The sequence below is a fragment of the Dicentrarchus labrax genome, unplaced genomic scaffold (assembly GCF_905237075.1).
Source record: "Dicentrarchus labrax unplaced genomic scaffold, dlabrax2021, whole genome shotgun sequence".
Lineage (NCBI taxonomy): Eukaryota > Metazoa > Chordata > Actinopteri > Moronidae > Dicentrarchus > Dicentrarchus labrax.
In genome coordinates, this window is record NW_026136913.1 from 25,078 (window position 1) to 52,887 (window position 27,810).

General features: G+C 38.6%; 1 protein-coding gene and 1 long non-coding RNA gene across 2 annotated transcripts in view; one reads left to right on the forward strand and one right to left on the reverse strand.

Annotated features, from left to right (window-relative positions):
• The first annotated feature begins 465 nt into the window (after positions 1 to 465).
• Positions 466 to 27,808, forward strand: LOC127360666 (uncharacterized). The gene is made up of 2 exons (XR_007883881.1): positions 466 to 1,177; positions 27,588 to 27,808. It is a non-coding gene; the product is annotated as an uncharacterized LOC127360666 (long non-coding RNA).
• The window catches only part of LOC127360664 (butyrophilin subfamily 2 member A2-like), a 42,399-nt gene continuing 17,096 nt past the window's right edge, over positions 2,508 to 27,810 (reverse strand). The window contains exon 6 of the mRNA XM_051395117.1: positions 2,508 to 3,543. Coding sequence (XP_051251077.1) covers positions 3,431 to 3,543 — 113 coding nt within the window. The 3' untranslated portion in view covers positions 2,508 to 3,430. The remainder of the gene's footprint in view (positions 3,544 to 27,810) is intronic.

The window sequence follows — 27,810 nt, forward strand, 5'->3', positions numbered from 1 at the left end:
GAAGGTTTACAGTACATTATTACTGACTTACTTTCAATAAGACTGAAGGGTGTTTGCTCACAACGCTGTGGTCTAAACAGGTTGTTCTTCAGCCTTCAGCCTTTAATGCAATCACAATAATAAAGTCTGATGTTTAAAATAGCACAAAATGATCCACCATCCAGTCTACTTTCTGGTTTCCCATCCAGGGTTGAAGGATGCTGGAGCCTGTCCCATCAGGACCTGCTTACACTGACTGAAGGACAGTTAATGAAAGAGTGAACATATCAAAGATAACACAACAGTCACAGACCGAAGAGACAGAAACTCTTCACACATTTTCTGAGCACTTTAAGGACTTACCGTCTCTGCTGTTTTTTTATCTTTATATATGTACAGTTATACATATATGCACCAGAGACTCTCCACCTCTAAACATCTCACATGGTCACATAGTATAAGTAGTTCAAATTATTATTATCCTTCATGGTTTGGTAAAGTGGCAGCACCACGCAGACGCCTGTGGATGGAGGTCCAGGTCTCCAGGGTTGCAGAGCTCTCTGGAGGGTTCAGCTCTGGTTGGAGGTTTGTAGCAGCTGATGATGTCGGGGAATAAGATCGTAATAAATGATATTACGTTATGCAATCGTTGCTACTCTAACTGTGGTGGTAACATTATCCACTGATGTCTTCAATAGTAACCTTGTTCCATTATTATTAAATATCATTATTCAGTGTTTCTGAAGGAGTAAAGTGTAAAGGTGATCCAGTACAGTTTAAATTCATGTTTAATATGGGACATTATTATCAGCTGCTACAAGGTTTCAAACAGGTGGGAACATTATATTTTGTATTAATCAAATGTTTCTATTTCACAGCGTGATTACCTCGTCACTGAACACTCGACCTTTGACCCTTCCTGGGTGTCGTCATTACGGGTTAACAGCCAGTATTTAGCAGCCGCTGAGGCCACAAATGGACGTTAATGCTGTAAATGACATTAATTGTACCAATATGAGACGTGTTGGACGCTTTGACATCAGCTGTTTTTACTGTTCTGAACCTGTCCAACAATCAGCAGCAGAGTCCTCTCGTGGATTGTGTCCGCAGCGGTTTGTTCTGGTGGTCAATCCGTCAACACTGCTGCTGCTGGATGAACAGAAGAGAGGTGATCCCACAGTTTGGGTTGTGAGTGGAGGTTTTGGACCTGAAAGGACATCGGCACACAGTTATTGTGCCATTTACCACCTGAAGTCGCGCTGTTTAAAAGTGTTTGATGCCACTGCAGCTTTCAGAGCGTCTCCAGTTTTACAATAGATTATATTGTCTATGAATCTGTTTTTCAATGGTTGTAAATGATTAATGAGTCAGTTAATAAGTTCTACTTTCATAATAAAACACTCTTCTCCCTTCTTGTAACTCTCGTCTCACAACGACTCATACTTCAGTTCTTTCCCTCCACATATATACAAACAGACTGCTGGAACAATAATGTGTCTTTTAATGTCCACATTAATCCACAGTGCAGAGGAAGAGGAGGAGGAGGATGTGTCTGTTGTTAATATGGACATGATGGTAATCAGGAACGCATCGTTTTTAAGCGATACATTGACTATTGATTAAATATTGAATCTAAATGTTGATTAGCTGGACATCCTGAGCAATATGGATGCAGATCTCGCAGTAAATAATAACCAAGTATTCAGTCAATCCGCAGTATAAATAGTATTCACTGTTCCAGTTTGAATGCAGACATTTTGAGGACTTTGGCTGAGGGCCCCAGGAAGGTTAGGACCGGCTCTGAAAGTATCCGAGTACCAAAGGAAGTGATTCTCAACCACAGTCCACACAAATATCTACTTAATTCAGGTTATTAAATAAAGTGTAAATGTTAAATCCAGTTGGTTTGTGTTCAAAGAGTCTTTAGTAAGACTTTAAGTATCAAAAACAGCTGCTGCAGCAGATCAATAACCACTCTGATTTCCTTCAAAATAAAAGCATCCAGTCATCCATCAGGAAAGTTTGTTTTATTCAAACGATTGGAGACAAAAGTTTAAACATGATGATTGTAATGTCTCATTATTATTTAGGACACTTTAATGTCCACAGTAGAAACAGGAAGTGATGGTAGACAGATGTAGAGTTTGTAGCAGTGTGCTGTCGCTACGTCACCAGCTAACTAGCTGCTCCAATAACAAAGAACCACATGAGGAAGAAAAGACAACTTAACAACATTAACTCACTGATTGGAAGAATATCTCATCAACAAGGAAACTTTCAGTGCAAATTAACAGACCTAAATATTAAACACACATTACAGTGAACAACACAACAAGGCACATACAAGGATAACTCTAGTTTATAATAAAATATAAGTTATACTGACTCATCTTCACTGCACATTATTACAGCATTAATGAGATTTAATGATTAATCACACATTGGTTCTAGAAGATTTGTGCTCGGTACCATAATTAAAAGAATGTAAAACATTTTAACTCTTATAAACAGTAAAAATAAATTCAATAAAATATTTACGAGCTGCAGTTGAGCTGGACGACTCATGACAATAAAATATTTACCTAATATTATGAACTGAAACCAGAGTTTAACTCTTTAACTGATTCCTTCAGTGAGGAATCTCATTGACACCTGAGAAATTCATTTGTTTCCATCTCTTCTCATCTGGACGATTTACAATCCTCTTTTCTCAACCTTCCTATGAGTTGTAGCATTAAAGCTTTAAGACACAACATAGTTAAGCTACAAGTTACATTACACACACATTATACACTGCTCATAAGAATTAAGGGAACACTTCACAGTATAACAACTTCAGGGATATCAATCTATCAAGTTAGGAAGGATAAGTGATTGTGAATCCATTTGACCTGTTTTGGTGCAAATAAAAGTGACAACGAAAGAGGCAACAGCAAGACAACCCCAGAAAGGAATGAGTCTTACAGGTGACCACAGACAATAGCTCTCTCCTTATCCTTCCTGACTGATTCTTCTCTAGTTTTGCATTTTGTGAGTGTCCCTGTCACTACTGGTAGCATGAGGCGGTACCTGCCCTGATCCAGGTCTGTGAGGAGACCCCCCCTCCAGGAGCATGCCCAGATGTTGTCAGGAGTGCATACAGGCACGTGGGGGCCACACACACTACTGAGTCCCATTATGAGTTGCTGTGATGAAATTTATGCCAGATTTGGATCAGCCAGTGATTTCATAATTTAAACTTTGATTTTCGGTGTGATTTTGAATCCAGACCTCATCGGTTGGTGGTTTTGGTTTCTATTGAACGCTGTTACATTATTTTGTTCAGTACAGTAAAGATTGTGAACTTGAATATTTCGTTTATCGGATCTGATGTGTGATTTAAGTGTTCCCTTCATTATTTTGAGCAGTGTAGATTCAGGGATCTGTTGTTCTGACAGCAGCCACCAGAGGATCAAACAGCTAACTTCTTTTGCTCTGAAGAACCGTTAGAAGAACTGTAGCCTGTACTGTAACCGTTAGAAAGACAGGATCCAAGAACTCGATCTTGTCCCAGCAGAGGAGAACCTGCAGAGAACAAAAGAACAGTATATATTACATAAAGTCAACTTTCATTTTACACAGAAAAGATTTTGTTGTCCCTCACAGACAGATTGGGTGTGGACTCCATCACCTCACTCAGTGCTTAGAACAGATAAAGCAGCTGATGAACGGAGAGAAATCCTCAGAGCAGAATAAACTTTAAGCAGAAATAAAACAAGTTCTACCATCTGGAAATACAGTATTTTGCTCACAAACCAGACGACATAAAACAAGCACGAATATGAACCCAGCTTCACCTTGAAGCTGATGTTGAACCACAAACTCTACATTAAATATATTCAGTCACTGCAAGAACTAAATAAACATCAGATAACATCCTGTCCTCATCCTCAGATTATCTTTTTCCCCAATTCCTGATTAAATAAATTAAAATATGTAACTTTGGCCCTGATACAACTGCCTCTCTCTGTCTGTACTCACCGTTCTGTAGCTTCACGGGCTCTTCATTCTCTCTCTGCTGGAGCTCTGTGACAAAAAAATTATATGGAAAAAATAACGGTCATTTGTTTTTAACATTTTCATAAATACTTATTCACCTGTAAGTGATTTTTACAATTTCAAATTGACCTGGTGCCTTTTCTTTTCTTTTTTTTTTTAGATAATGTTGAAAACATAATTTAGTTCTCTGATGTTGGGACAGATGCTGCCTCCCTAAAAGATTTAAATGTTTGTATCATTGTTCAGAGATTATTAGTTTACAGATGATGAGATTATTAGTTTACAGATGATGAGATTATTAGTTTACAGATGATGAGATTATTAGTTTACAGATGAGATTATTAGTTTACAGATGGTGAGATTATTAGTTTACAGATGAGATTATTAGTCTGCAGATGGTGAGATTATTAGTTTACAGATGAGATTATTAGTTTACAGATGATGAGATTATTAGTTTACAGATGAGATTATTAGTTTGCAGATGAGATTATTAGTTTACAGATGAGATTATTAGTTTGCAGATGGTGAGATTATTAGTTTACAGATGAGATTATTAGTTTACAGATGAGATTATTAGTTTACAGATGAGATTATTAGTTTGCAGATGATGAGATTATTAGTTTACAGATGATGAGATTATTAGTTTTACAGATGTTGAGGTTATTAGTTTTACAGATGTTGAGGTTATTAGTTTTACAGATGATAAGATTATTAGTTTACAGATGAGATTATTAGTTTACAGATGACTCTCAGCAGCCTCTTTTATACGGTGTGTTCAAGGTGAGAATGTTTCTGTTATTCCACCTCACCGTTCTGTAGAAAACACTAAAGAGGGGGCATTGTTGTTCTGCTGTTAATCCGGTAGTGGAGGTAGAAATGAGCTGAACTGATGTCTGTTTAAAATGGGGGAGCCGATGGACGCAGACGCTGCTGTGTTACACGCTATGACTCTTTTGTTTCAGAGTAAAACAGCAAAACCTGCGATGGGTCTTCTTCACTGCAGTATTGTTGGATCTCTTTAAAAAGAGCTAATGTTTAATGTTACCCTGAGGTCGACCACCGAACACACTGAACATCCTAAACCTTCAATATAAAGAAATAAATCATTTTTTAATTCCTATATTGGCCCTTTAATCACTGTGCAAACTTCCCTGCTCTGCTGTGTACAGGAAGAACCGATCGCAACCGGAAGGACCCGAGTTGTCCCGAAGGAACGTCAGAACCGTCCCGACCTGTCGAGTGCTGCACACCTCCTTCTCTGTTACGACAGCGTTGAGCAGAGCCAAATAACTTGTGTCCGTTGTGCGTGAGTGCAGAGTCAGTTTATATTCACTGTTTATTGTTATGTGAGCCGCTATGTTGTAAAAGTACTGACGCACACACAGGTTTTGTACATTACCAGAGTCCGGTTAATATGTTCGAATTCCCTTATATATATATATATATATATATATCTAGACATATAATATTGTTTGTGTGTTTAATATTGCGGACGGGCTCTGCACCCGACGATATTTACGTTTATTACAGTTGCTGTGTATAACATTGTAAAGTCATATTGCTTTATTTCGTTAACATAATAATATATTTGCTGTTTATTTATTTGTATAATTCAGGAAACCACAACAAGACACATCCTGTACGTTGTTCATGTGAGGAATTAATAAAGAAGGAAAACATAATTCTCTGGAGTAGCTGCAGTTTTTCTTACCAGTAACTAAGGTCAGACTGTGTACGCCAGCATCCAAAATATAATCTACACTCACCACTTAGCCTGAAACTCTCCTTCTCATTTAGAGTGTTCTGCAGATCAGTCTCTCTCCAGCGGCGCTCTGTGGTTTTGACAAAAAAATGACATGAAAATAAATAACAGTTATTATTTTTACATTTTCATTAATCATTGTTGTAGACCTAAAGTGATTCTATAATAATTCAATAATAAACATCTCAGTGAAACTCAGTGTACAGCCAAATGAAGCACTTTGACTCTTCAAACTTTACTGTTAACAATGAGCATTGTGACCAATCACAGCTGTGAATCACAGAGCGACACTTTATTCAACTCCATCTAAATTAATCACTCACTTTAAGCTTTATGTTCTCAAACTATAAAAGATCATAAAATAGTTCAATAATATAGTTTTGCTCAGTTTTGCTATATTTGGTCTTTTTAAATCAATAAATGAATAAATTAATTCATTATAAATATGGCTGCTGGTTTAATGTTATATCAAATATCACTTAATCCACTAATGTCAGCAATATAAATAAGCAAGAAGTACTTGAAGCACTGAGCTGTCAATCAGAATGATCACTTGGTAGTTTAGGAGTCCAACCTCTGGTAAGAACAGATAAAGCAGCTGATGAACGGAGAGAAATCCTCAGAGCAGAATAAACTTTAAGCAGAAATAAAACAAGTTCTACCATCTGGAAATACAGTATTTTGCTCACAAACCAGACGACATAAAACAAGCACAAATATGAACCCAGCTTCACCTTGAAGCTGATGTTGAACCACAAACTCTACATTAAATATATTCACTCACTGCAAGAACTAAATAAACATCAAATAACATCCTGTCCTCATCCTCAGATTATCTTCTTCCCCAATTCCTGATAAAATAAATTAGAATATGTAACTTTGGTCCTGATACAACTGCCTCTCTCTCGTTCTGTACTCATTGTTCTGTAGCTGTCTGTCAGTCTCTCTCTGTCTCTCTGTGGTTTTGAAGAAAAGAAAATAAGGAAGTGAGTAACATTTTCATTAATCATTGTTGTAGACCGAAAGTGATTCTTACATTTTCCAATTGACCCGGTGCCTTTTCTATTTTTGTTTTAAATAAAAAAAATTTTTTATTTGTTAACTTCAGACAGTTGTGATGACCCCCTCCCCCTCTGGTTGGTCTGTGTATTTTTATCTTGTGTTCTTGTGTCAGTCTCTCTCTGGTGGAGCTCTGTGACAAAAAAATGATTTGGAAATAAATAACGGTTAATTGTTTTTAACATTTTCATTAATCATTGTTCACCTGTAAGTGATTCTACATTTTCCAATTGACCTGGTGCCTTTTCTTTTTTCTAAGATAATGTTGAAAACATAATTTAGTTCTCTGATGTTGGACACATGCTGCCTCCCAAATAGATTTAAATGTTTGTATAATTTTTCAGAGATTATTAGATTACAGATGAGATTATTAGTTGACAGGTGATGAGATTATTAGTTGACAGGTGATGAGATTATTAGTTTACAGATGAGATTATTAGTTTACAGATGATGAGATTATTAGTTGACAGGTGATGAGATTATTAGTTGACAGATGATGAGATTATTAGTTTAAAGATGATGAGATTATTAGTTTGCAGATGATAAGATTATTAGTTTACAGATGACTCTCAGCAGTCTCTTTTATACGGTGTGTTCAAGGTGAGAATGTTGCACTTAAATTGCACACACAGAGACTTCAGACTTGACTCGGACTCGTGTTTTGGGACTCGTGAACAATCATTATGTTTTCTTTTTCGGCGTATTAATAGTGAGGAAACTCTGAAACGTCTGACGAGCGTAATGTGATTCCTTCCTTTTTTTCATGGTAACCATGGTAACCATGGTAACCATTGGGTGCGTGCCTCGCGGCCTCACGCACTGGTGCCTCGGATGATGACTATGGCAACTGGCGGCACACCTGCAGCTGCTGCTGTACCATTTGTGATTACATTTGGTTAAACAGGACGGCACCAACAAAAGGAGCGCTGACTGCAAAGTCTGCAGTACCCGAATCAAGGACGCTGGATCCACCACATCACATTTTTTCTTATTTTGGCTGGTGAGTGCAGCATACAGTACCAGCCACTTGCATGATTTACCAACATCTGAATGGTGTTAATTTTGTGTCCAGCACATGTAGCTAACTATAACTGAGATTGGATGATTAGTTATTATTGCATGACTAATAATGTTAGATTTACAAGATTACTTTATTTGTCACATACAGAAGTTCCAGAGTAACATGCAGTGAAATGTCTCCTGGTTACTCCTAAACTGGCCTTATAAATAGAATAAATAAGATAAATATGAATAACATCAAACTAATATGATGTAATTAATTTTATTTTTTAGAGACTTCAGACTTGACTTGGACTTGCAAAAAAAGACTTGTGAACATCTCTGATTCCACCTCACCGTTCTGTAGAAAACACTAAAGAGGGGGCATTGTTGTTCTGCTGTTAATCCGGTAGTGGAGGTAGAAATGAGCTGAACTGATGTCTGTTTAAAATGGGGGAGCCGATGGACGCAGACGCTGCTGTGTTACACGCTATGACTCTTTTGTTTTAGAGTAAAAAAGCAAAACCTGCGATGGGTCTTCTTCACTGCAGTATTGTTGGATCTCTTTAAAAAGAGCTAATGTTCAATGTTACCCTGAGGTCGACCACCAAACACACTGAACATCCTAAACCTTCAATATAAAGAAATAAATCATTCTTTAATTCCTATTTTGGCCCTGATGCAACCGCCAATCTTTACTCATTGCTTTGCAACAAAATCGGATTCTCATATTCAGCATCCTGCAGCTCAGTCTCTCCGCTGTGGTTGTCTGTGGTTTTGACAAAAAAATTACATGAAAATAAATAAGTTAACATTTTCATTAATCATTGTTTATTTTCCTTTCCTCTGCCTGTCTGAAGCCTCATCAGCTCTGGCCGATAGAGAAAGCGGGTCTATGTAGCTGTTAAACCAATTGCTAATTTAAGATATGAATGTATGACATTAAATTCAGCCAATCAGCGTCCTTAAATTAAATCCAAGAAGGGAGATTATTTTATCGCCCCAAGTTCGCCTATGATAAAATAAGGACCGGGCTCTAGGGGCGCGAACGTTACTCCTCCAAGACCCAACCCTAACTCGGTGAAATCTCTCCTCCAAGATCCGTCTGAGAGGAGAACTTTGTTGGAGAAAGTTGGGGTGAAAGAGCTGGGCCCAGATCAACCTGAGCTCTCAATCAGACAGCAGGCTAGAGAGAAAGGGAAGCAGTATATGGCGGCGGCTTCTCCCGTAGCCGGTACACCGGGGAAGGCTTGGATGGCTGGGTGCACTCATGCTTTTTAAAAGGACGGGGACAGATCCAGCATGGACAGTTACCGGAGTGAGGGATAGGAAGCACCTGTCAGAGAAGGTAAAGAAACACAAGAACACCAGGGCACACATGGATAACTCTGTAAAGCTAGCTATATTAGGAAGGATGAACATCACTACGCAGCTGGATGACGACCACAGGATTGATGAGGAAACATCATGAGGAGGTGGATAAAAACAGACACAGTTTATCCAGAATTAGCGACTGTGTGAAGTTTTGTGGGACTTTTGAGTTGGCCTTGCGTGGGCATGACGAGACTGACTCGGACTCCTCGGACAACCCCGCAGTTTCCCGGGCTTGGTGGATTTAGTTGCCTCCATTGACAGTGTGCTGGAGGAGCACCTGAACACAGCTCCCAGCTGAGGGCAGTCAAAGACATACAGAACCAGCTGTTGGACTGCATGCTGTCAGTGCTTAAGGATTACATCCTGGAGGAAGTAAAGAGTGCTGATTTATCGCTGCTGGAGAGGCTCAGCACTATACTATCACATGGACAAAAGGCCAAACTTATTGCCCAGGCTTACGACGGAGCAAGTGTGATGAGGGGAGCCACCGGCGGAGTGCAGCGTAAAATAGTGGATGTGTGCGAAACTGAGCACTACGTCCACTGCTATGCACATCAGCTGAACCTCATCATACAGCAGGCTACTTCACGCATCCCCAGGATCGGCACTTTCTCTTCCGACCTTGCAGGATTTTCTGCTTTCTTCTCCAGGTCTCCCAAGCGAACCACCGTGCTTGACCAAGTGGTTGCGCATAGACTCCCCAGAGCCTCTACAACACGGTGGACCTTCCACAGTCGCGCTGTAAACACTGTGTACGAGCACAAGGATGACCTCCTAACGTGTTTCCAGACCATCAGAGACTCTGGGAACTTTGACCCCCCGACTGTCAGAGAGGCTGGGGGCTTTGTGAGGATGCTCGAAGACGAGGCTTTCTGTTTTTTCCTGCCACTGTTTCACAAGATCATGCCAAATGTGGACATGCTTTTCAGCCAGCTGCAGAAGAGGAACATCAACCCTGTCTTCATTAAAGAACTTGTCCAGAGGTTCACAGACAGCATGCTAACGATCAGGTAAATAACTATATTTACTATTGGCTGATAAAGCTGTTGTTAGAAAGATGAATAGCTCACTTCCAACAGTGTAAAAGCCTGAATGTGTCTTGTCATTAAAGTGAGTGATTATCATAGAGCACATCACAATTATATTTGTTATAGTATTTTAAAAGGAAAGAGAAGACACAATCAGACTTGGATAATAATGCAGGAAAGTATTACACAGTTTGTAATAACAGGCTTATTCAGGTGTCCACCAGGTCAATTTCTAGAAGAGGCCTAGTTGTTATTGAAGATTGAAGATTAACTTTATTGTCATTTAGACTATCACACAAGTGCACAAAATGATGTTGCATCCCTCTCACAAATGTAATAGAAAACTGCTAAAAAACGTAATAACATAAGTTAATTATGTACATCACAAGTTAAAAGCAGTTACTAGACATATTGTGTGTGTGTGTGTGTGTATATACGATATGTCTAGTAACTGCTTTTAACCTGTGATGTACATAATTAACAGTCAGTCAGTGGATGTGTGTGTGTATATGCTGGGACCAGGAGAACAACAGAGGCTGGCTACAGAGGTAAGTTGTGATGTCATAGAACTTTTTTCAGGCCTGGTAGTATGTAGCCAAAACCAAAAACCCTGAACAATCAGCACCTTAGTAATCATATACTTGACTTGGACATAGGCATGTGTTCAGTCAGGATCACTTGCATCAAAATAGCTTTATTGCAAATTAAAGCTGATGATGTATCTTTTACAGGTATGTGATACTATCCTGATTCATGCCAAGGAGAGGTTCTCCTTCACCCAGCACCTCATCAGAGCAACACTGTTGCATGGAAAGTTGTTCCCACAACACAGTGTAAAGTTCCCCGATACAGCGCTTGAAACAACCGTGGAGGCATACCCGATGTTGAACAAGGCCAAGCTCAAAACCGAACTGTCCCTCATCTATGAGAACAGTGAGTTCAAGGCTTGTAGTGGTGCAGTGCCTCTGTACCAGTTCTTCATGGAGAACAACCTTCAGAGCACTTTCACAGAGACTGTCAGCCTCCTCAAGATCCTCATCACCACACCCATGACAACAGCTGAGTCAGAAAGGTGCTTCTCTACACTGAAGAGGATAAAGACCTTCCTGAGAAACAGCATGACACAGGATCGCCTGAATGCTCTGGCTATGCTCTCCATGGAGAAGAAACTTGTCAGGGACATTCCTGACTTTAATAAGAGGGTCATTGAGAGGTTTGCCACTCAGAAGGACAGACGGGCAAAATTCCTGTACAAATAAGATGACACAACACACACACACACACACACACACACACACACACACACACACACCCCGCAGCACTGACCACATGTTTCTTTGTATATAGTTGACCTTAGCATAAAAAATCATCCAGTTATATATGGTACTCTAGAAAGTCTTAATAGTGTGTTTGCTAATATTACTGTATATGTGTTTTAGTCAATTGTTTGTTTCTTGTGTTTGTGCAATATGATGTTTATGGTTTTGTGTAAGAATGCCTCAACTAATATTGGCATTAAATAATTACTGACTATTTCACTGAGCACTGGTGTCCTGCAGTTTGTGTTAAATTGTATTGCGATGGTTACGAAAACAGAAATGTATGGCACAGCCCCACCGAGAATATTTTTCACCAGCCGCCACTGTTAGAACCAGAGGCCTCATGTAAATACCAACAGAATGGTTCATATCTGAGAAGATAAACACAAACTGTCAAAGTCTCTGGACCTGATAGTCTCAGTGGATCTGTTATGTTGACGTCTGCACATTAAGGATATGTTGATACATTATATAAACTTACCTTTAATACGACGTATTATGATGCACTTTTTCACTCTAAGCAAAGCCAGAACAATTAAAGCTCCTAAAACCAATCCGACAAACAATCCACCCAACCATCCAATGAGCTCTTTGCTGGATGATTCCTCACACAGTTTCTCTGAAACACATCACAAAAAAGTTAATGTAACACTCAAACTGTAACTGCAGATCATGTACAGCACACTGCTCATAGACTACACACAACAACAATTAAAGGGGACTAAAAATATTTCAAAACTAATATACTCATGAACAATAAAATGATTTGAGAGAAATCTCACCATTGATGAACACGTAGGTCTCAGAATGAGTCTGATGGTGGATTTCCTCCTGTGTGACTACACAGCGGTAGTGGTCGGTCTTGGTCACAGTGGTGAGGAGGGTAACGTAGTAACGTCCTCCTCTGTCTGAGACCTGTGGCTCCTCAGCAGGAAGGATGTTTCCAGCTCTGTCCTTCCACTCTACTTTAGGTTTAGAAGAAGCACCTTGAACCTCACACTGCATCTGCACTCCGTCCTCTGTGGGATTAAGTGTCCTAATGTACGGCTCTGGAGCTCCTGTGAACACAATATAAAGAAAAGCTTGTTAAGGACAGCTAGTAATGTAATAATGGGATGTTGTTGTATTTATTCCTTCCCTGACTGTAGATATGGAACATATTGTGTATAAGAGAGAGAACACAGAGAGAGATAAAAGCTTTAACTTCACACTCCAACATTGTTTGATAGAACGTGAGAAACAGTTTTTACCGCTTTTGAGAAATTTGGTGATTAATGACGAATGAAAGATTTCTGATATAAGTCTGGACACTAACAGTTTCTGAAAATATTTTTGGTGTAGATCTAGAAAACAATTTCTATGTCACTCACGTTGAGCTGAAGAATTTAGTAAAAATTATTTTCTGTAGATCATAAAATCAATCGACAACAATTTTCATAACTGTTTGTTATGTATCAAACAAATATTCTGGTTCCAGTTTCTAAAACATTCATTACTTTCTGCTTTTCTCTGTTCTAAATCTCTGTAAACTGACTATCTTTGGGTTTGGATTGTTGGTTGGATCCTGAGATATTATGAGGGCACTTTCACTGTTTTCAGATTGATCATTTTAGTCATGACCACTTTTGTCAAAATATCTTTTATTCCAAAGCAGAATATTACATTTGGCGGTATGTAGGGTTGGGTCCCGAAACGCGGTACCAATAGGGCACCGGTTCCGACGTAAACGGTAGTAACCAGACGGAATAAGAACGAACATTTCGGTGCCTGACTTTTTTTTTTACCGCCCCCGGTGTTCCGGTGTCAACTTGCGTGACGTCAGTGCCGCTACTCAGCACACTTGTTGATCAGAACTGATAATGAGAGGATCAATGAAGATGCTGAAGGCAAAACGCTCCAAAGTATAGCTGCATTTCACGTCTAAGGATGCAGACTCTGCGACATGCAACAGATGCCATAAAACAATTGCATGCAAGGGAGGTAACACGTCGAATTTGATGAAACATGGAGTTTATTTAAAGCCGAACAATGCACCGTGTTTGATAACCTACGTGACACAAGGCCAAACACTTCAGCAGCCGCAGCCAGTGTCGGCCTCGCCGGATAAATTGAAGAGACTCCCAGCCCTGCCAGTGTGGTGGTGGACATCACAGATGATGATGATGACGTCAGCCTTTCCTCTTCAGGTAAATCTAGTAATTTAATGCCAACTGTAAAGCATGCATGTCAAGTAGGCTAGCAAACACCGTTGCCATTCAACAGCGTGAGTGACAACGTGTGCTATGTCGTTAACTTAATATTGTGTTCAATTTGGTCCTGGAAATAAAAGGGTATTGTTTTTTGACAATGTGTGTGTGTGGTTTTGTTTTTTAAGCACCGGAACCGTTTAAAAAATACAGAGTAGGCACCGGTATCGGATAAAACCCAACTGATACCCAACCCTAGCGGTATGGCTCTGTTCTGGGACCTCCCTGCCCTTCCATGTGCCTACATGGAAAAGTTTAAGACAAGGAGAGCGGCAGCAGAGACCCCCCAGGGTACAGAACAGAGCAGCATCAATGGCAATCAGAAAATGACATTGATTAATTAGAAACAACATAAAAGGAGGAGCTGGGGTGGAGGTGGGTGCAAAGGCTTGTAGAGGAGCAGCAGAGATAGGCAGGCAGGCTAAAGCAGCTTAAATAAGGCGCCATGTAGATGTTTGCCAATTGGATGCTTGAGGAAATCAGGTGAGCTGTCAGCTGACTGTGTATGGTATCCAATGGGAAGCTTAGAGGAATCAGCTGATGTATGTTTATGACTAGCTGTGATCGTATGATATAGCTGTAACTGAAAGCTAAGCCTGACTTCGTGCCTTGCCTGAACTAACGCTATGCTCAATTAATGGAAACACAAAAAATTTTTACTTATGTCAACTCAAATATGAACCAGTTTAATTTTGATCACAAGCTTGTGCAACCACAGAAACGTTTTTTGTAATTAAAAGAAAGTTGAGTTTGAACTCTATTTTTATATTGAGTCCAATCAAACAGCACTGGAGAGCTTGTGGCTCTAGAGGACTAAACCAAAGCCTGATTCAATGACTGAAGTCATCAACTAACTAGCTGCCACCACATATGTCTCTTGCCTCCAGATCAGTCAATAGCTAAATCCAGGCGCACATCTCCCAGCAAAAGAGGCTCTGAAAGGATGTACTGGTTGTCATATCCACATATTTTGGTACAGTTTAAACTTCCTTTTCAAAGTAAGAGAACAGTAATAATCGTTTATTTAACACAACTTCACTTCTCATAGAAGTAAGCCGGCTGAAGGGCAGTATCTTTCTACTGCACTCTCTCTCTTTCTTTCTTTTTTGGGTAAACAAAACCACACACGTGCTTTCTGGTTCCCTCTCTTCACATTTAAGTTTAAATTACATATATACACACGCATATATACAGATTTACATACATATATAGACAAATTCAAATAAATTAAAAAAAAATAATTGTTTTGGGCTACATTGTTAAATATGGGTATAAATGACTGAGAATGAAATCTTAAAGCGTTAAAATTACAACTTTCATTTCACTTGGACTTTAAACATGTAGTAGCACTAGCTGTTTTTCTAAGAGTGGGCCTCTGTTTGACTCCACACAGTTGGTGGTTTCACACTGTGATGATCTACAGGTGGTAGTAACGTGTCAGGATATGCAGCAATGCACCATCAGTGCCCCCTTGTGTAATTATCATTAGCTGCACAGGTACCAAGAGGTCAGATTGTTGCTGCCTTAATTTCTACTCCATCAGTCAAACACTGCAAAACTATAATATGATGGGTCAGAGGAAAAGTCTCAAAACTCCTAAAAACTAATGACTAACAAAGAAACAAACCTCCAACACTGACTGCATGAATATTACCAGGTCTTACCTCGACTTCGTGTCGGGCGGTAACCTTCCACCAGGCGGGCATATCAAACTGTTTATTGCCCTGCCTCTCTGTGATTATCCCGTTTATTCTACTTCTTGCTTGCCAACATAATAAAACAATTCAAATACTTTAATAATTATGCTTTTTCTTATTCATATTGCATGTTTATTAAATGTATACTCTGTTTGAGTTCATCTCCCTCAAAAAGTAGTCCCCTTTAGAACTACGGTGAATAACGCTAGCTCCGATAGATTTCCGACACATTTTAGAAACTTTTTTAAACAAGGTTTATTTTTACAATGGACCTCATGTTTGAAATTTATGCGATAGAAAAAAATACAAGCAGCATATTGATCTACTATTTGATGACGCTGTGCTCAGTCAGCAGGCAATATGCCCCTCCCAGCTAATTAGAATCAAGCGTTCTTAAACGAAGTAGAATAACATAGTTTGTTTACTTTTGTGTTTATTTGGTGTAATACCCTTCTTTGAACACTGGGTGGCAGTCACCTAAACTGGGACTGCATTTATGTAGGAAGGATGATGCAGCCAGGTGTGGTGCATCATGTGAGGCATTGATTTTTAAACCATGGAGGATCATGGCATGTGATTGATCTGAAATTTGGTTAAACTGTTCGACTGTGTGATTTATTATGCTCCATCTGGATGAAAGGAAGTTTGTAAAAATGTGTAGTAAATCTGCAGAGGCACGTCTGGACATCGTAATTGTTGGAGCGTTACACAGCTGATGCCTGCAACACATCAGTTAATGTCACTGTCATGCAGCACCTCTGTTACTTATTGAAAAAGCTGAATTAACTTTGTGATGTGAATGACAAACGTAGATGACATGGCATCATTGATGATATGAAGTTACAGAGGATAATGTTACAGCTTTCAGGGAGCAGCTAAGCTAATGCTACATTAGATTTAAATCAGTCAGTCAGCACATTCAGTGAGGCTCACAGCTGTTGTATAATGTGACTGCATCGTAACTTATCTGATCTGGAGCATCTGGGCCTAATGCTTGATGGATATAAAAGCTCCTGATCCACATGAATACCACTGATATCACAGACAACCACATCTCATATTCTACATTGCGTTGAAGTTATTCTTTGTTATAATAAATATTTGTTACTTTTGAGATGTCTTTCCCATTTTTTGTCGTGGCCTATGAGCCAGGTTATGACACAGTTCCACCATCCTCTCTTACTTTGAATAGTGCCATCAGTGAGGGAAGATGGTAGAGAGTGTAGTTGCACATAACTTCTATCAACATCTTGGCAAACTGCAGATTTTCATTGTAAAATTAAATAATTCATTATTGTCAGTATGACAACTAGTCCTACTTTCAGTGACTTTAATAGTTAATATAAAATAATATTAAGATATTAATCGTTTAATGAAACTCACCAACAACCTGAATGTAGAAGGTTTGTCTTGGTTGAAGATTTGGAATATCACAGGTGTAGGTTCCACTGTCAGATATCTTTGTATCTCTGATCTTTATGGAGGCGTTACCGTTCTTCAGTTGATCAGAAAAATATGAAACTCGACCTTTGAACTGCTGATCTTGACCTGTAAAGCCCTTATTGTAATGATCTCCGGCATCATAATAGAACACATTCTTCTGACCATCTTTCCTCCACTCAAACAGTTTATCTACGATGTTCTCCTTGGAGCTGAGAGAACAGGGTAGAATAACATCACTGCCTTCTTCCACGACCACTGTGACCACAGCTGGACCTGAAAGATGAAACGCATATACAAAAACCTAGTTAGTTAGTAGTGAGATTATTTATGGATATTTTTCATACACGTATAATTTCAGTATATTTATGATTGATTAGATTTTTTTAATGAATTATCTAAATCTACCTATGTAGAACTGAGTGGGATATTGTTACAATTTTAGTATCTAACCATTAAAAATTCTGTTCTGATAACAAAAACATAATGAAAGATGTATTTCAACAAAATAAAAAGAGACAAAAATAAAAAGTGTCCCTTGTGGCCATTCTTTAAAACTATATTCACACACAGTAAATATTATAAAATATTAAATATTTATAAAACAATAAATACAGGTGGAGCTACATTACTATACTAACACTGAACCTTAATGAAGTGTAGAAACCAGTGAATTATTGAACTGATTGTTTCAGTGTTGTTGTTCTATCAGAGAGGGTTTACAACGTAACACATGGCTCTATCAAAATAAAAGCTTTCACTCTTCTGTACCTTTGTATTATTCACTGAAAAAGGAAACACTGGATTTAAAGACACGTGTGATAGTGACACTGGAAAATAAAACACAGGCAAGTACAGTGCTACTGTGTCTCAGATAGAGAGTTTGTTGCCAGGAATATCAACAAACATTTTTCTAGTCAACTAGTCTAAAAGTAAGAAAATGCTCAATGTTGATGCACCTTTGCTATGTTTAGTACTTGTGCTCGTTGCTGGCTGGATTATTGTCTGCATGTGTAAAATTAAAAATAAAATAATACTTTCCAAAGTCTAAAGTTGGATATATTAATCCATTTATTTCCTAAATTAAAAGAAACAAATCTTTTCCAATAAACTTGTACCAATTAGTGAGCACCTTTAATAGACTTGTGGCCACCAACAGTTAAACACAGAAAATGTCTCTAACACTCAGTAAACAGTCAATATTGAGCACGATTTAAAGACTGTAAAGACAGAAACCGCTCACACACAGCCAGGATTCATACATTACTCTGTTATTTACGTCACTTTATCCTGAAAAAGAAAACACAGGCAAGCAGAGTGATACTGTGTCTAATAGACTCAGTTTTACTTTCTGTTCTTCAAACTCCACCAGAGACAATCCACCATTTTGTTCCCAGAGTTCCCAACCATACATATGTATTTTAGTGTATTGAAAATACAAACTACATGTATTTTCTTTTTATTTGACAAACCCTTATTTTTGTATTTATTTATTTAATGTCATTATGTTTGTCCTCTACCACGCGGTTTCTTCTTGTTCTTTAATTAATTTTAAATTTTGCTTGGTCTTTGTGCCTCTCAGCGTCTTAGTACTTGTAAAGTGCTTATATAAATAAAGTTAATATTATTATTATTGTGTATTTTATCTTTATATATTTCCCTCTACCAGTAGTTATTTAGTATTTTACTAAATACTGAATACTTAAAACAAGTGTAACAAGATACATTTTGATGTATTTTGTCCATCTCTGGCTAAATCAGTAATTGTAAGAAACATATTTCAATCATTATGATTAATGAAGAGCAATCAGGTTAAAACAGGAAATCAGATTACACATTTCACCTCAAATATTCCGAAACATCAGTTTACAAGCATGTTAGAAAGTGGTGAGATTATTATATAGATAGATTTATATATATATATATATATATATATATATATATATATACAGTGGATATAAAAAGTCTACACACCCCTGTTAAAATGCCAGGTTTTTGTGATGTAAAAAAATGAGACAAAGATAAATCATGTCCAAACTTTTTCCACCTTTAATGTGACCTATAATGTGAACAATTCAATTGAAAAACAAACTGAAATCTTTTAGGTGGAAAAAAAAAAAATAGAAAACTTAATATAACCTGGTTGCATAAGTGTGCACACCCTCTTATAACTGGGGATGTGGCTGTGTTCAGAATTGACCAATCACATTCAAACTCATGTTAAATAGTAGTCAGTACACACCTGCCATCATTTAAAGTGACTCTGATCAATCCCAAATAAAGTTCAGCTGTTCCAGTAGGACTTTCCTGACATTTTCTCAGTTGCATCTCAGAGCAAAAGCCATGGTCCATAGAGAGCTTCCAAAGCATCAGAGGGATCTCATTGTTAAAAGGTATCAGTCAGGAGAAGGGTAGAAAATAATTTCCAAGGCATTCGATGAACCATGGAGCACAGTGAAGTCATCATCAAGTGGAGAAAATATGGCACAACAGTGACCTTACCAAGAACTGGACGCCACTCCAAAATTGATGAAAAGACGAGAAGAAAACTGGTCAGGGAGGCTTCCAAGAGGCCTACAGCAACATTAAAGGAGCTGCAGCATATTTCTGGCAAGTACTGACTGTGTACTACATGTGACAAAAAATCTCCAGTATTCTTCATACGTTTGGACTATGGGGCAGGGTGGCGAGACGGAAGCCTTTTCTTTCAAAGATAAACATCCAAGCCCGGCTGAAGTCTCCCAAAAGCATGTGGGAAAATGTGTTATGGTCTGATGAAACTAAGGTTGAACTTTCTGGCCATAATTTCAAAAGGTATGTTTGGCGCAGAAACAACACTGCACATCATCCAGAGAACACCATACCCACAGTGAAGCATGGTGGTGGCAACATCAGGATTTGGGGCTGTTTTTCTTCAGCTGGAACCGGGGCCTTAATCAAGGTGGAAGGAATTATGAACAGTTCTAAATATCAGTCAATTTTGGCACAAAACCTTCAGGCTTCCGTTAGAAAGCTGAAGCTGAAGATGAATTTCACCTTTCAGCACGACAACAACCCAAAACATAAATCAAAATCAACAAAAGCATGGCTTCACCAGAAGAATATCAATGTTTTGGAATGGCCCAGCCAGACCCCAGACCTGAATCCCATTGAACATCTGTGGGATGATGTGAAGAGGGCTGTACACAGTCGATGCCCTCGCAATCTGACAGATTTGGAGCGCTTTTGTAAAGAAGAGTGGGCAAATATTGCCCAGTCAAGATGTGACATGCTAATTGACTCCTACCTAAAAAGACTGAGTGCTGTAATAAAATCAAAAGGTGCTTCAACAAAGTATTAGTTTAAGGGTGTGCACACTTATGCAACCAGGTTATTGTAAGTTTTTTATTTTTCCCCCTAAAAGATTTCAGTTTGTTTTTCAATTGAATTGTTCACATTATAGGTGGAAAAGGTTTGGACATGATTTATTATTGCCTCATTTTTTTTTTTTTTTACATCACAAAAATCTGGCATTTTAACAGGGGTGTGTAGACTTTTTATATCCACTGTGTGTGTGTGTGTGCTTACTTCCTTCCTACTGGCATTATTAAGTTTAATTAAAGGGAATGCTTCAGAGGTTGGGCTGTATGATATCTGTTTATTGTAGGTAGGTAACACATTGACTGATACTGCCAGAGTCATCAAGATATAAGAATCACGACCGAAGTTCAAATGACACAAAATGGACGATGTTTTAGAGCTCCTCCTAAATGATCGTGTCCTTGTCAGAGGAGCCCAGCTCCACTTAGCTCCCCCATAGTTTGAACCATGCATCCAACCCCACTTTAAAAAACACAAACTATCCCTTTAACTTGAAATAAAATACCTCAAGTCACATGACACAGCCCTCATGGGAGACTGAAAGCAGATCACACAAGGGTTCATGTTGTGTTTAAATCTGTTCCTGTAATCCACAGACCACTGAAAATGACAATCAGGATAATAATGCTTTTGTATATTGCTTTTTTAAAATTTATATTCAATTACAGTATTGAATATTATATATAATATACTGAATATTACGTTGTAAACTCTGTTTATAAAGTTATTATAATAAATGTTATCTTGATACATTTTCTGGCACCAGTATTTAGCATTTTGTGTAATACACTCATTTGTGTATTCTGTAACAAGATACATTCTGATGTATTTTATTATTTCTCTGGCTGTATGTGGAGGGTGAGGTGTCAGTAATTTTAAGATCACACTGTTCTCATTATCTTTATCTCAGGATTAAGCTCATTAGCTATGAATTGAAGTATTTTCGCTATCATTAGATAAATAGAGGAATTTTAACTTTAACTTAAGACACACAGCTCCATATGCAGATAAAAAAACAACATACATCAACTACAACATACATATATAATCTGTCTTTCTTACCGTTTCCATGTCCAACTTTTATTGCAGGCAGCAGCCAGAGACACAGGATCATAAACTGGGCTGTGTACAACATTCCTCTGAGCTGTCCTGAACTAACATTAACTCAAATAGTAAGAATTCACCTGTTAACTCACGAGGCGGTTCAATTAGCTATCAATTCATTAACAAATCAAAATCAAATCCTCTGTTAGAGACAGCAGGGGATTACACTGCGGTCAAGCCAGCCGTGACTCCGATCTCCGTGGTCAAATCAGCCGCACAATTTCGAGTGTTATATATAAGTGTTATATTCTCAGCATTATGGTAAATACGGAGAAATAGCGTATTCACTTCCGGTTTTCAAAATAATGGTATTAAGAACAGTGAGCTATATATCGAACCTACATTTAAAATAAAATATATGACATTTCATGCGCCAATGATGAATAAAAACACTTTATATCAAGTATCTTTACTGCACTAATGTGGAGAAATGCCAAAATAAAAGTCCATATTTGTACCTCCAAGTGGCATATTATATTTGAGGTACTGTAAAAACACTTGTTCAATATTTCCAGGCTATAGGTGATGCTTTTTCATTATACTTCAAGAATGATGCAGTAATCATGACAAAATTTCACACCAATGTTTAACAATAAGTTATAAGAAAGTGAAACACCCACAGACACACAGATACATCAAAGATTCAAACAAGAAGAGACTGACACACAGGGGAAGGGTAAAGACAGGAGAACATTGAGAAATGCATCCTTATAATCATGGCTGCAACACATGACAATGGCAATACAGAATTTTATTTTAATGAATAATAAATTAGAATTAAGTAGGATTTTGTGTTTAGTTTTTGATGACTTTATCATCACTTTCTTATAACATGTATTAAACATTTGTGTGGAATTTTGTCATGATTACTGCATCATTCTTGAAGTATAATAAAAAAGCATCACCTATAGCCAGGAATTATTAAGCAGTGTGTTTTTACAGTACCTCAAATATAAGAAAATATGCCACTTGGAGGTACAAATATGGGACTTTTATTTTGACATTTCTCCACTGCAGCAAGGACTCAGCCTCAGTACATGGGTCGCCAGCTCTACCCACTGAGCTATCCAGGCCAAGATACTTGATATTAAGTATGTTTTTTATTCATCATGGGCGCATGAAACACTTTAATGTAATATGTTTTATTTTAAATGTAGGTTCTAATTATAGCTTACTGTTCTTGATACCTTTATTTTGAAAACCGGAAATGAATACGATGTTTCTCCGCATTTACCGTAATGCTGAGAATACTTGTACACTCGAAATTTAAGTGCGGCTGATTCGACCACGGAGATCAATTCAATGCAATTCAATTCAATTTTATTTGTATAGCGCCAATTCATAACAGAAGTTATCTCAGGACACTTTTCAAATAGAGCAGGTCTAGACCGAACTCTTTAACATTAATTACAGAGACCCAACAGTACCACCATGAACAAGACCTTGGCGAAGGGGGCAAGGAAAAACTGCCTGTTAAAAGGCAGAAACCTAGGACAGATCCTTCAGCTCTAGGTGGGTGGTCGTCTGTCTCGACCAGTTGGGGTAGAGAGAGAGAGAGAGAGAGAGAGAGAGAGAGAGAGAGAGAGAGAGACAGAGAGAGAGAGAGAGCGAGAGAGCGACAGACAGACAGACAGACAAGTGCACAGCAACAACAGCAGCAACAACTACACTAATAGTAGATGATGACGACAACAACAGCAATGATGGGGGACAACAAGCAGTGACAATAGTAATAATAGTAGCTGTAGTAATAATAATATTAATAACAATATCAGTGATATTAGCAATGGCAATCTAGCAGGACCATGGCAGGAGGCTCCACCAGGATCAATAAGAACCTGCGAGACGAGAAAGCACAAGAACTCCGGGGAAGAAGTAAAGTTAGTAACATGCATTAATGGAACATGAATGAGTGCAGAAAGAGAGAGGAAGAGAGGAGCTCAGTGCACCATGGGAAATCCCCCGATAGTCTAGGCCTATAGCAGCATAACTAAGGGATGGTTCAGGACTCACCTGATCCAGCCCTAACTATAAGCTTTATCAAAGAGGAATGTTTTAAGCCTACTCTTGAATGTGGTGAGGGTGTCTGCCTCCCGAACCACAACTGGAAGCTGGTTCCACAGGAGAGGAGCTTGGTAACTGAAGGCTCTGGCTCCTGTTCTACTTTAGAGACTATAGGAACCACAAGTAGCCCAGCATTCAGAGAACGTAGTGTTCTAGAGGGGTAATAGGGTACTATGAGCTCTTTAAGATATGAAGGGGCCTGACCATGAAGAGCTTTATAGGTGAGGAGGAGGATTTTAAATTCTATTCTAAATTTTACCGGGAGCCAGTGGGAATTGTTGTTGTGGTTGTGGTTAAATTACATGTCCTGATCAAAGATAACTCCGAGATTCCTGACAGTGGTGCTAGAGGCCAAGTTAATGCCATCTAGAGTAACTATATCTTTAGACAGTGAGTCTCTAGGTTTTTGGGGCCAAGAACAAGAATTTCGTTTTATTCTGAGTTTAACATCCGAAAATTGCAGGTAATCCAGGATTTTATGTCCTTAAGACATGTTTGTAATTTAGATAATTGATTAATTTCATGGGGTTTGATTGATAGATATAACTGCGTATCATCTGCATAACAGTGAAAGTTAATGGAGTGATTCCTAATAATGTTGCCTAAAGGGAGCATATATAAAGTAAATAGTATTGGTCCAAGTACAGAACCTTGTGGAACTCCATGACTAACTGTAGTATTTATTGAAGATTCATCGTTAACATGTACAAACTGAGAACGATCCGATAAGTATGACTTAAACCAGCTTAGGGCAGTTCCTTTAATGCCAATTTGATGCTCAAGTCTCTGTAAAAGAATATTATGGTCAATGGTGTCAAATGCAGCACTAAGATCTAATAATACAAGTACAGAGACAAGTCCATTGTCAGAAGCAGTCAGAAGGTCATTATTAACTTTAACCAGAGCTGTCTCTGTGCTATGATGAACTCTAAATCCTGACTGAAAATCCTCAAATAAACTATTGTTATGTAGAAAGTCACACAACTCTTTGGCGACTACTTTCTCCAGAATCTTAGAGAGGAAGGGGAGGTTAGAAATCAGTCTATAGTTGGCTAAAACCCCTGGGTTAAGAGTGGGCTTTTTAAGAAGGGGTTTAATTACAGCTACTTTAAAGGACTGTGGTACATATCCTGATAATAAAGAAAGATTAATCATATCCAGTAAAGAAGTGCCAATTAAGGGAACAACTTCTTTAAGCAGCCTAGTTGGGATCGGGTCTAATAGACAGGTTGATGGCTTCGATGAAGAAATGATTGAAGTTAACTGATGAAGATCGATAGTAGAAAAACAGTCTAAATATATATCTAAGTTTACATTGACAGAAGTCCCTGAACTTGGAGAGCCACTGATGACTGTTGATGGCAGTTGGTGATTAATTTTCTCTCTAATAGTAATAATTTTATTATAGAAGAAGCTCATGAAGTCATTGCTACTTAAGTTTATGGGGATATGTGGCTCAATAGAGCTGTGACTCTCTGTCAGCCTGGCTACAGTGCTGAAGAGGAATCTAGGGTTATTCTTATTTTCTTCTATTAGTGCTGAGTAATAGGCTCCTCTGGCATTACGGAGGGCCTTTCTATAAATTTTAAGATTATCTTGCCAAATTGAGCGACATTCTGATAATTTAGAAGAGTGCCATTTCCTTTCCAACTTCCTTGTTATTTGCTTCAATTGGCGGGTTTGGTGGTTGTACCACGGTGCTAGTCTCCTATGTTTTCGGAGTCGGAGTCACGGCTGGCTTGACAGCAGCAGGGGATCTCCATGGTCAAGTCATGTTGAGGTAGGCTATTCTCCACGGAGATCTGAGCGACTTCTGGCCATAAACTTATTCAAGTCACAAAACACCTCTCAGCCCCAAACATACCCTAGACTAAGACACTATACACACCATTTTCAGATTAAAAGCATAACGCTATAAATGTATTTTGAATGCTTTGAAACCAGCAGAGACGGTGAGTCCTTAAAGTCTCTTCGGTCTGTGGTTGTTGTGTTATGTTTAATAGTTATATATGTGCATCTCAATGTACATACACAGACAACGAAACAGACATAAACTATTATTTACAGTTTTATATAAATAAACAAACAAAAACAATAACATTTATAGACAGTAGACAATAGTGCAGTGGTAAAAAACAGGTATAGACTGGGTGGTGGATCATTGTATGCTATTTAAAACAGCACAGTGTTCATCAGACTGCTCATTTCTTATTGTGACTGCTACAGTACAGCAGGTCATACACACAGGACAACCTGTTAGACCACAGCATTGTGAGAAAGCACACTGCAGTCAGTCTTAGTCAGTCATAATGTACTGTAAACCTTCTTAACATGTTTATTAAAGGGGATTCAGACATTCATTTAATTATTGACTTTATTATTATCTGATATCCACTTTGATATGTCCAAATGTATTCCTGGGAGAGAAAGAAGAAGTTTATTGTGACATTTTGAACACTACAGGGTTAATATCTGATTGACAGCCACAATGTCAGAGAAGAACACTTTATTATACACAGGTGTAGATTTTCAACTTGAGACAGACTCTCCATCAACTGTTCATTGCAGCCCTGATCTGACATTACACTGAACTGGAGTGATGATTAAATACCAAGTCACTTTGGAGGTCTTTAAAACCCAAATCTTTAAGTGCTTTTATTTTGAAGGTGTGTGAAACCGAAAGTGTTGTAACGCTGAGAGGCCTCATCTGGTCCGTGGGAAAAGATCTGCTTTTAGAGAATTGAGACGTCCTTTCCTCTGCAGCGTCCTCTGAAACATCTGTTTCTGTCTGTCTGCACACATGTGAACTAGTGATGCGCGGGTCGGGGGTTTTTCCAACCCGCGGGTCCCGCATTTATTTAATAATCTGACCCGCTCCATCCCGCCCCGCACAACCGCATTCTATTTTCAGCTGAGCTTTTATGATAAGTGGACATGTTCAGAAGGTTTACAGTACATTATTACTGACTTACTTTCAATAAGACTGAAGGGTGTTTGCTCACAACGCTGTGGTCTAAACAGGTTGTTCTTCAGCCTTCAGCCTTTAATGCAATCACAATAATAAAGTCTGATGTTTAAAATAGCACAAAATGATCCACCATCCAGTCTACTTTCTGGTTTCCCATCCAGGGTTGAAGGATGCTGGAGCCTGTCCCATCAGGACCTGCTTACACTGACTGAAGGACAGTTATTGAAAGAGTGAACATATCAAAGATAACACAACAGTCACAGACCGAGGAGACAGAAACTCTTCACACATTTTCTGAGCACTTTAAGGACTTACCGTCTCTGCTGTTTTTTTATCTTTATATATGTACAGTTATACATATATGCACCAGAGACTCTCCACCTCTAAACATCTCACATGGTCACATAGTATAAGTAGTTCAAATTATTATGATCCTTCATGGTTTGGTAAAGTGGCAGCACCACGCAGACGCCTGTGGATGGAGGTCCAGGTCTCCAGGGTTGCAGAGCTCTCTGGAGGGTTCAGCTCTGGTTGGAGGTTTGTAGCAGCTGATGATGTCGGGGAATAAGATCGTAATAAGTGATATTACGTTATGCAGTCGTTGCTACTGTAACTGTGGTGGTAACATTATCCACTGATGTCTTCAATAGTAACCTTGTTCCATTATTATTAAATATCATTATTCAGTGTTTCTGAAGGAGTAAAGTGTAAAGGTGATCCAGTACAGTTTAAATTCATGTTTAATATGGGACATTATTATCAGCTGCTACAAGGTTTCAAACAGGTGGGAACGTTATATTTTGTATTAATCAAATGTTTCTATTTCACAGCGTGATTACCTCGTCACTGAACACTCGACCTTTGACCCTTCCTGGGTGTCGTCTTTACGGGTTAACAGCCAGTATTTAGCAGCCGCTGAGGCCACAAATGGACGTTAATGCTGTAAATGACATTAATCGTACTAATATGAGACGTGTTGGACGCTTTGACATCAGCTGTTTTTACTGTTCTGAACCTGTCCAACAATCAGCAGCAGAGTCCTCTCGTGGATTGTGTCCGCAGCGGTTTGTTCTGGTGGGCAATCCGTCAACACTGCTGCTGCTGGATGAACAGAAGAGAGGTGATCCCACAGTTTGGGTTGTGACCGGAGGTTTTGGACCTGAAAGGACATCGGCACACAGTTATTGTGCCATTTACCATCTGAAGTCGCGCTGTTTAAAAGTGTTTGATGCCACTGCAGCTTTCAGAGCGTCTCCAGTTTTACAATAGATTATATTGTCTATGAATCTGTTTTTCAATGGTTGTAAATGATTAATGAGTCAGTTAATAAGTTCTACTTTCATAATAAAACACTCTTCTCCCTTCTTGTAACT